Here is a 9,809-nt window from a genome sequence, read left to right on the forward strand (position 1 = left end):
AATAATCAGTCTCTGTTGCTGGACAGGAACTGAGTCTGTTCCTCCTCTTGGTGTTCTCGTGTCCCAGCCTGAGTCCGGAACCTTCCTGTTCCTCCGTGCCTTAGTTATTGGGAGTACACATTCCTACAGTCGACTGCCCTCCACTAGATAATTACACTTCTCATGCACAAAGAGCTGAAACTTAACAATACTTTCATTCTCTAAGAATATAAAAGATCTATATATTCATAATAATAGTATTTAATGATATAAAACTATGGATATTAGACAGTGCTATAGAACAGTTATTAGGATCCATCAGCTGTAACCCCAGACACATGGTTCCTATTCAACTCTCATGGGATCATTCTGGTACTCAGCCTTTGTACTTTACCTGTGCCCAAATACAATGCACATCGATCATTCCAACTGACCCATAACACGATAATTACTACTGTTAGGCTAATAACAGATTCAAAACGGACTCAAGTCAAATAGTAGATTCCTCCTATATATTTATGGAGTCACTGAGCTATTTAATATCAAATCATAAAGTGCAAGATAATTCTGCCCATCACCTATCTTGTTAGAGTTGGGTGGGTCAAGGGAAGGTTCTGTTTGTGCCTTTGTTTGATGGCAGCACTATTTACTGGTGTTATGTGGTCAGATGAGCTGTGCTGTTTAAATATGTTGTGGGTGGGGAGGGAGGGAAGTCCATATGGGAGAGGAAGAGAGTAAAATCAGATGCATTGTTTTATAAAGGCGGAACCTTGTGTACCATGTGAACAATTCCAAAACAAAACCATGACAATAAAATACACAGTGTGTGATTTATGTGAAAGGGTGTGCACTGTTTTACAAAGATATTCAGAACAATTTCTACCTCTGCCAAGAGTCAACATCCAAATCCACTGAAGTTCCTTGTGGGACTTGCAGTGGGCCAACAGAGGTGTTTCTTTTGTTTACTAAGACAAGTATAAGTTAAGTAGACATTTACAAACTTAAATCAAAGATGATGTCAAGACTTAATCTACTAAGAAAAAATGCTAATAAGGTTCAGTTAATCAATATTTAAATAAACAAACTCTTCAAACTCTTTTTAAAAGATGAAACACCAGTTATGATTTCAAATCTTTTCAATCAAACATTTACATAAAGTAAGAATTTGTTCAAATCAAATTTTATTGGTCACATACTCGTGTTTAGCAGATGTTATTGCGGGTGTAGCGAAATGCCTGTGTTTCTAGCTCCAACAGTGCAGTAACATTAACAATTTCACAACAATACTCACAATGGACACAAATCCAAAGTAAAGGAATGGAATTAAGAATATATAAATATTTGACGAGCAATGTCGGAGCGGAATAGACTAAGATACAGTGTAATATAATAGAACACAGTATATACATATGAGATGAGTAAAACAAAATATGTAACATTATTAAAGTGACCAGTGTTCCATTATTAAAGTGGACAGTGATTTCAAGTCTATGTACAGTTGAAGTAGGAAGTTTACCTACACTCAGATTGGAGTCATTAAAACTCGTTTTTCAACCACTCCACAGATTTGTTAACAAACTATAGTTTTGGCAAGACGGTTAGGACATCTACTTTGTGCATGACACAAGTAATTTTTCCAACAATTGTTTACAGAGATTATTTCACTTATAATTGACTGCATCACAATTCCAGTGGGTCAGAAGTTTACATACACTAAGTTGACTGTGCCTTTAAACAGCTTGGAAAATGTAATAAAATTATGTCATGGCTTTAGAAGCTTCTGATACGCTAATTGACATCCTTTGAGTCAATTGGAGGTGCCTCTTTGCTTGACATCATGGGAAAATCAAAATAAATCAGCCAAGACCGCAGAAAAACAATTCTAGAGCTCCACAAGTCTGGTTCATCCTTGGGAACAATTTCCAAACACCTGAAGGTACGACGTTCATCTGTACAAACAATAGTACGCAAGTATAAACACCATGGGACCACGCAGCCGTCATACCGCTCAGGAAGGAGACGTGTTCAGTCTCCTAGAGATGAACGTACTTTGGTGCGAAAAGTGCAAATCATTCCCAGATCAACAGCAAAGGACCTTGTGAAGATCCTGGAGGAAACAGGTACAAAAGTATCTATATCCACAGTAAAACGAGTCCTATATCGACATAACCTGAAAGGCCGCTCAGCAAGGAAGAAGCCACTGCTCTGAAACCGCCATAAAAAAGCCGGACTACGGTTTGCAACTGCACATGGGGACAAAGATCATACTTTTTGGAGAAATGTCCTCTGGTCTGATGAAACAAAAATAGAACTGTTTGCCATAATGACCATCATTATGGTTGGAGGAAAAACGGGGAGGCTTGCAAGCCGAAGAACACCATCCCTACCGTGAAGCACGGGGGTGGCAGCATCATGCTGTGGGGGTGCTTTGCTGCAGGAGGGACTGGTGCACTTCACAAAATAGATGGCATCATGAGCAAGGGACACATGTGCGAGCAAGGAGGCCTACAAACCTGACTCAGTTACACCAGCTCTGTCAGGAGGAATGGGCCAAAATTCACCCAACTTATTGTGGGAAGCTTGTGGAAGTTGACCCAAGTTAAACAATTTAAAGGCAATGCTGCCAAATACTAATTGAGTGTATGTAAACTTCTGGCCCACTGGGAGTGTGATGAAAGAAATAAAAGCTGAATTAAATCTCTACTATTATTCTGACATTTCACATTCTTAAAATAAAGTGGTGATCCTAACTGACCAAAGACAGGGAATTTTTACTTGGATTAAATGTCAGGAATTGTGGGAAACTGAGTTTAAATGTATTTGGCTAAGGTGTATGTAAACTTCCGACTTCAACCGTTTATAGGGCAGCAGCCTCTAAGGTGCTACTGATGGCTATTTAACAGTCTGATGGACTTGAGATAGAAGCTGTTTTTCAGTCTCTCGGTCCCAGCTTTGATGCACCTGTTCATAACGCTGTCAGTCATTACAAAGCGATATAAGCAGCATTAGATGTATCCACTTCAACCCTAACCAGGAGTAGTTCTGTGGGTCCTTTTATTTTTATATTTAACGAGGCAAGTCAGTTAAGAACAAATTCTTATTTGGCCAAACCCTAACGACGCTGGGCCAATTGTGCACCGGTTATGATACAGCCTGGACTCGAACCAGGGTTTGTAGTGATGCATCTAGCACTGAGATGCAGTGCCTTGGACGGCTGTGCCACTCGAGAGCCCTGGGTCCTAAAGACAATTTGCTTAATGATAGAAATATTAGAACTTCAGTGGAATACCATTTTATCCCATTATAAAGAGTCTACATAAATATGTTAAAACTATAGTAGGGAAACTTCATAGCTTATAAGTAACTGACAACATTTTTTAAAACAGCTAGCTTAGTCTAGCAGCCTGCAAGGTTATGGCCCCGCCAAGGCTGTATACCTTGGAATTATAACCAGACACGTTTCCTCCTTTTGTGCTTTCAATTCATGTCTGTGTAACTGTAAAAAATGTAAATATTATGGAAATACTCAACCCTTCCTTCTGAAATCCCCAGAATTATACAAGTGACGATGGCAGTACTGGAGTTAAATAATTAATCTATTAGGCTTATTGGTGACTGGCTGCTCAGGAAGCTATTATACAGTTGGTCACTTATATTCTTCTTCTTCTTCATTCTTCTTCTTGCTTCCACCTCCAAAGATGGCCGCGATACCTGCAACAGCAAGGAATCCGAGGCCAACCATTGTGGCCATTCCCACAGCCTGACGAACCTGGGCAGAAACAGATTAACATTAATTTGAATGAATTGAATGAATGACTGATTCAGAAACAGTATTACAGCATAGATGCTTTGAATGTATAACAACAAGTACACCAGTTACTCTACACTCACGTGTGTCTTGACTAAGTTGAGAATGTTATTACATCTCACAAAATTACTCTACGCTGAGCACAGTACAACTAGCGTTGAGCACCAGTCCACTGTACCTACCTGTCGAGACTCAGCCTTCCCATATCTCAGCTCTGTGACAAAGTGCTCACAGTTCCCCCTGAAGACACAGTAGGGCATCTCCTGGTCCACATAGGCCTGGGCTTCCCTCAGTATCTCACGTATGGGTCTGACCTATAATGATAATATAATAATAATCCTACATGCCATTTAGCAGATGCTTTTATCCTAAGCGAACTTGCATGCATACATTTTTATGAGGGTGGCCCCAGTAGGAATGGAAATCACTATCCTGGCATTGCAAGCACCATGCTCTATCAACTGAGCCACACAGGATCACACAGGCTGTGTCCCACATGGCACCTTACTCTCTATATAGTTCATTACTTTTGACCAGAGGCCCATGGGGGGCCATTTGGGACACAGCCCTACTGTACTTACTGCTACTGACCTGGTACTTCTCATCCAGCAGGTTGTTTACACACCACTGATCATGCCCCACCACGTCCCAGATCTCTTCCTTCTTCACCTTAGCCTTGTCACTGAGCACAGACATCATGCTGTTGGCCCCGGCCCCAGGTCCCTCGGCTGGGGAGCAAAGAGACATGGGTGAGGGAGAGGGAAAGTTCCAAGGGAGGGGGTGCACAGACAAGACATCATCAGTGTCAAAGTTGAGTTGAGTTGTATGTACTCTATATCTACAGTATATCAATTGTTGAGTACACTATATCAAGAGTATTACTCACATGGTGGGGCCAGGTGAACAACAAAACCGTCACCAACGTACAAAGCCCAGTGCTGGTATTTCCCTCTGAATATCTCTATCAGATCCCCTGGCTCCGGCTTCTTATCATACTGTCAACAAATGTTTTAAAATTATGAAACCATTAAGAATGATTTAGCAATCTGTGTATTGGCACATACAGGGATGTTGCTAGACACCATCTTGTTAAAGTGCCAAGTATGCATTTCTCAAAGGGAAAGTTCTCAGATCAGGGAACTATAAAAAGTTCTTCAGTCATTACTCATGCATTGTACAAACAAAATGTAAATATGTTCTAAACAAACAGGTAAGACTACATAGAGACAGAGGACACAACATAAGGACTGGACTTCACTTACCAATGTTGGAGCCATGGTTACTGTTATTTCCTTTACACAGCTTTGATTTCCCTTTACTGAGCTTCGATCTCAACCCTTTAAGTCAAAACGAAACCAATGGGTTATATTTAGGGGGGCTGTTACCATAACACACGAGGTCACAGAATATTAGGCATTTTATTGACAAATAAATTATAAACTGATTTCACTGTGTTTTGGTGTCTATAATAAAACATTATGCAACGAAATAGATAGCTTACGTAGCTAGATACGTTAACTGACCACAGACAGCACACAACAGAGACAGTGTTTGCTGTCAAGAGTCAAGGTATGACTTTCGACCCCAGTTAGCTACCTAGCTAGTTATTTGTAATCTTCCTCACAAGTATTTCTGTAAAGATAATCATTGAAATACATTTAAATTATTATACTTACAGTAAATTCGGTGTTGTGCCCTCGATGTTGCTTGCTTTCACCTCGAACACAGAAGTCAGAAGCAGACGTCAACGATCAGCTGACTCAAAAAAAGCAAACAAATCAGAGCAGCGTCTTTGTTGGAAGCGTGCGCGCTGACGTTGGTTTCGAAGTACTGTGTCAGGCCAGTAGATGGCAGTAAATATTTTTTTCTTCCTGCATTACCCTCCGTAAACATGATAGAATAATAAAATAAAGACTTCCGGTTTTGGAGCGCCCTTTTGATATTTTTCCTGAACATTACTTAAAAAATTTCATAATATTTCAGGTGTAGAGTTGGTTATTCGTAGCTTGTTACTAGGGGTGTGTTAATGTTCTATTTTCAGTTTGGGAAGTTGAACGATGTCTGGCTTTTTTGACGGAACTCTCCTGACAGTCACCATGCAGACCTCTCTCGCTCACTCACCGCAGAATGCATTTAGGTTTGTTGCTTATCATAGCTAGCTAGCCAGCCAGCCAGTAGTAGCTACAGTATGTGGCTGATGCCCTACTGTACCAAAAAGTTATAAGGCTGTTATTATGCTAAGGGTATTGTGGAGAGATGTGGTCAGCATTTTTCAAGCATATTTATGAAATATTCTAGTCTGAGAATAGAAAAATTATACCAATTAGAATCACATTTGTTAGTTTATAGATTTTTTTGCAACTGTGAACTTTTATTGTGAGTGTGTGTGTTTTGTGTAGCCCCAAGGAGCTGTCCCAGGAGATCAAATCCTTCATCAGTGGCGTGGATCAGACCCAGGGTCGTAAACTCAGCGTCCGTGAGCATGCCCGCTGTGCTGTGCGTCTACTACGATCCGTGCCTGCCTGTCGCGGGGCGGTGCTTGAGCACCTAAGGGGCGTTTACAACGAGCACGTATCAGCCTTTCTTCACAATCTGGAGGCGGACGGCGAGGGCGACGGGGACTCCAACCTGGAGGACGTCATCACGGAGGTCCATGGCGTCCTGTCAGAGTTCATCAGGCTCAACCCCCGAGCCTGGGCTCCCCTCGTTTCCACCTGGGCTGTAGACCTGCTGGGGCAGCTGAGCTCCAAGCATGCTGGTCGCAGGGCAGCTCCCCAATCCTCCAGCCTCAATGAGCTGCTGCAGCTGTGGATGTCCTGTGCAGCTACCCGCTCCCTCATGGAGGCCTATACCCAGTGCCTGGCGGCCATGATAGCCTGGTGTCCTGATCAATGTGTGGACAGTCTCCTGGACACCTCCGTGCAGCACTCCCCCCACTTTGACTGGGTGGTGGCCCACATCGGATCCTCCTTCCCGGGCACCATCATTAGCCGCGTCCTGGCCTGTGGCCTTAAAGACTTCTGTTCCCACGGAACGGCTGACAAGGGTCAGGGAGACAAGAGCAACCAAGTGCCTAAGATCGGCTCTGTGGTGGGGATCCTGGGCCACCTGGCGGCGCGGCACTCTGACAGCATCCGGCGGGAGCTGCTGAGGATGTTCGAGGAAAGCCTCAGCCTCCTGACTATACCCCCCAGCTCTGGGTCCACCTCCTGGGAGCACTCAGCCCAGCTCCGCCGAGGCGCAGTGCCCTTCCTCCTCCAGCTGGCGGCGCTGTCACCCTCTCTGCTGGGCGCCATGTCTGCTGAGCTGGTGGAGTCTCTACGGCCTCCAGTCTTGCTCCAGCTCCAGGCTGTTCTACAGGGGCTTCCCAGGGACGAGCTGGACAACATGATGGGGCTGGTTGTTCACCTCATCGCCCAGAGCCCTGCTGGAGGGGCACGCATCCTCCGCTTCCTCGCTGACACGGCCACCCCCGCATCCGTCATTATCTCCGGCCCAATGCCTTCCCCTCACGAGGGGGTCCGGGAGGCCTGCGACCGCCTCCTCCAGATGCTCCTGCTGCACCTCCACAAGCTGGTCTACACCTGCTCAGAGGGGGACGATGGCTACTACAACCGCCCCCACTCTCCCTCCTCCCAGGCCCCCCGGGTAGTCCCCTTCCTGGAGGAGCTGCAGTCACACGTGGGAGAGCTGTGTGCCGAGACATTGAGGCTGGAGAGGAAGCGTCATCTCTGGCTGCACCAGCTGCTGTGTCTGCTGTCTGTGTACAGGGGCCCCAGTGTGGCCACGGAGGCCCTCTGTCAGCTGCTCACCCTGGCCCGGAACCCAGACCAGCTGGCCCTGGCCTGGCAGCTCCACACCCCGCTGTCCACCTGCCTGCCAGGCCTCATCCCTGCAGCAGTGACCCGCTGCGTGGCCCAGATCCACACACACACCCTGGGACCCAAGCAGCTCTGCCAGCTCCTCCTCAACCTGGCCTCCACCATGCAGAGTGTACAGGAGGAGGAGAGGAGGGGTCCTGGAGGAGAAGGAGGTGCGAGACCTCAGTCATCCATGGCAGCGCAGGTTGGAGCAGCGGTCTCGGGACACCTCCATGATTTCTGTCCTCTGCTCCTCCACGGTGACCCGGCGGTATCCCACGCTGCCGTGTGGCTCCTGTCCCGCAGCCTCCTCCCCCGTGCCGCCCTGCCTTCCCACCTGCTGCTCGTCTGTCGGGCCGCCGTCACACACTTCTTCCTGGCGCTGCGGAGGAGAGTACAGGCTGGGAAGGGGAGAGACGGAGGGCAGGGAGGAGAGGCGGTGAACTGTTCGGTGCTCCTCCTGTCCCGTCTGGCAGGTTACTCCCCTCTAACCCTCAAATGTGTCCTGCTGCAGCTGGTGGAGGGAGCTCTACATAAAGGAAACACTGACCTGTTCGGAGGGCAGAGCGAGGACATTGGAGGGGACACCCCCATCTCCCCGTCCCTGGCCCCTGACCGGGGGGGCTCCCTGCTGGACATCAACTGCAGGTTCGGCACCACGGTCAACTTCTCTGGCAGTGTGTGGTCTGTGTTCCATGCTGGGGTGATAGGGAAGGGTCTGAAGCAGCGCAGCGCTACGCCTCACCCCGACGCCGCCAGTGTCATACAGAACGTCCAGACTCTGCTGGCTGTCACCGTCCAGTGCTGCAGCGCTCCATCTGGGAATGGTGGCAACAGTGGCGGCACCCGACACCAATCCTCCATCGTTCCCGACGAGCTGCCGCCCATCAACGCTGAGGCGGCCAAAATGATGGCGGTGACGCTGGTGGAGTATATCTGCCCCGATGTAGCCAACGGGGAACTGTCATGGCCACCAGAGGAACACGCCCGCACCACTGTAGAACGCGACATACACATCCGCCGCTGCTTCGAGGCCCACCCTGTCCTCTTCCCTTTACTCCATGTTGTGGCTGCCGGGCGTCCTGCTCTCTGTTACTGTTCTGCGGTGCTCCGGGGCCTGCTGGCTACTCTGCTAGCCCACTGGGAGGCTTCGAGGGAGCCTTTGGCAGTAGACTCCCCCTGGCACCTCCAGGCCTCCTGCATGCTGGTGTCATGTATGGGCGAGGGCCAGCTGCTGCCCCCCGTGCTGGGCAACGTCCACGAGGCCTTCCCCTACCTGATGCCCTTCGAGGTGAGGCTTCTCCTCCTGGCTGTGTGGGAGTACGTGAGGGGCAATGGCCCCATGCCACAGAAGTTTGTCTTCAGTGCCGAGAAGGGCCTGTTCTGCCGGGATTTCGCACGGGACGGGGACGTGGCGAGATACGTAGCGCCCATCCACAGTGTCCTGCATAAGAACATTGACCGGCTGGGGCATCTATGCTGGCGTTTCCAGCTCTGAACAAGGGAAGGAGAGAACTGAAGGAGGGATGGATAAAGAGGGTGTAAGAAGTAGGACGCTTGGGATTGATTGTGAAAGATGAGGAAGGTGTGGTTATAGGTCATTGTGGAGATGTTGCTTTGCCGTTTTCTAAGTTTTTTTTTTTCTCTAACTCATCTAATTCTGTATGCACTCTGAAGCATACAGTGCCTTCAGAAAGTATTCACACCCCTTGACTTTTTCCACATTTTGTTGTGTTACAATGTGAGATATTAAAATTGATGTAATTGTCAACGGTCTACACAAAATACTCTTTAATGTTAGTGGTGGAAAAAGTACTCAATTGTCATACTTGAGTAAAAGTAAAGATACCTTAGTAAAGTCTAAAAGTATTTGGTTTTAAATATACTTAAGTATCAAAAGTAAATGGAATTGTTAAAATGTACTTAAGTATCAAAAGTAAAAGTTTAAACCATTTAAAATTCCTTATATTAAGCAAACCAGATGTCACAATTATTTTAAAAAAAATTACGTATAGCCAGGGGCACACTCCAACACTCAGACATAATTTACAAATGAAGCATTTGTGTTTAGTGAGTCCACCAGATCAGAGGCAGTAGGGATTTTCATGTCAAAATATAATGAGTACTTTTGGGTGTCAGGGAAAATGTATGGAGTAAAAAGT

The 9,809-nt window shown here is 46.7% G+C and overlaps 2 protein-coding genes across 2 annotated transcripts; one reads left to right on the forward strand and one right to left on the reverse strand.

Moving 5' to 3' along the window:
• Positions 1-2,847: 2,847 nt before the first annotated feature.
• Positions 2,848-5,574, reverse strand: LOC120047381 (phospholipase A and acyltransferase 3-like). Its single transcript, XM_038992904.1, has 6 exons — positions 5,464-5,574; positions 5,050-5,124; positions 4,674-4,782; positions 4,379-4,515; positions 3,970-4,101; positions 2,848-3,748 (listed from the first exon to the last, which is right to left on the reverse strand). Exons 2-6 carry the CDS (start codon positions 5,062-5,064, stop codon positions 3,626-3,628), a joined length of 516 nt encoding a protein of 171 aa, XP_038848832.1. The 5' UTR covers positions 5,065-5,124; positions 5,464-5,574; the 3' UTR covers positions 2,848-3,625.
• Positions 5,575-5,719: 145 nt separating this feature from the next.
• ints5 (integrator complex subunit 5) lies at positions 5,720-9,418 on the forward strand. Its single transcript, XM_038992905.1, has 2 exons — positions 5,720-5,924; positions 6,187-9,418. Exons 1-2 carry the CDS (start codon positions 5,845-5,847, stop codon positions 9,143-9,145), a joined length of 3,039 nt encoding a protein of 1,012 aa, XP_038848833.1. The 5' UTR covers positions 5,720-5,844; the 3' UTR covers positions 9,146-9,418.
• The last annotated feature ends 391 nt before the right edge of the window (positions 9,419-9,809 follow it).

Source organism: Salvelinus namaycush, chromosome 5 (genome assembly GCF_016432855.1).
Source record: "Salvelinus namaycush isolate Seneca chromosome 5, SaNama_1.0, whole genome shotgun sequence".
Lineage (NCBI taxonomy): Eukaryota > Metazoa > Chordata > Actinopteri > Salmoniformes > Salmonidae > Salvelinus > Salvelinus namaycush.

Bases quoted from the DNA above. Each gene is read 5' to 3' on its own strand.
- LOC120047381 (XM_038992904.1), bottom strand. The intron at 4,516-4,673 runs GTGAGTAATACT...TTTGCTCCCCAG, and splicing joins TGTTCACCTGGCCCCACCAT to CCGAGGGACCTGGGGCCGGG. The intron at 4,102-4,378 runs GTCAGTAGCAGT...TTATCATTATAG, and splicing joins TGCTGGATGAGAAGTACCAG to GTCAGACCCATACGTGAGAT.
- ints5 (XM_038992905.1), top strand. From the start codon at position 5,845: ATGTCTGGCTTTTTTGACGGAACTCTCCTGACAGTCACCATGCAGACC. The intron at 5,925-6,186 runs GTTTGTTGCTTA...TGTTTTGTGTAG, and splicing joins TCACCGCAGAATGCATTTAG to CCCCAAGGAGCTGTCCCAGG.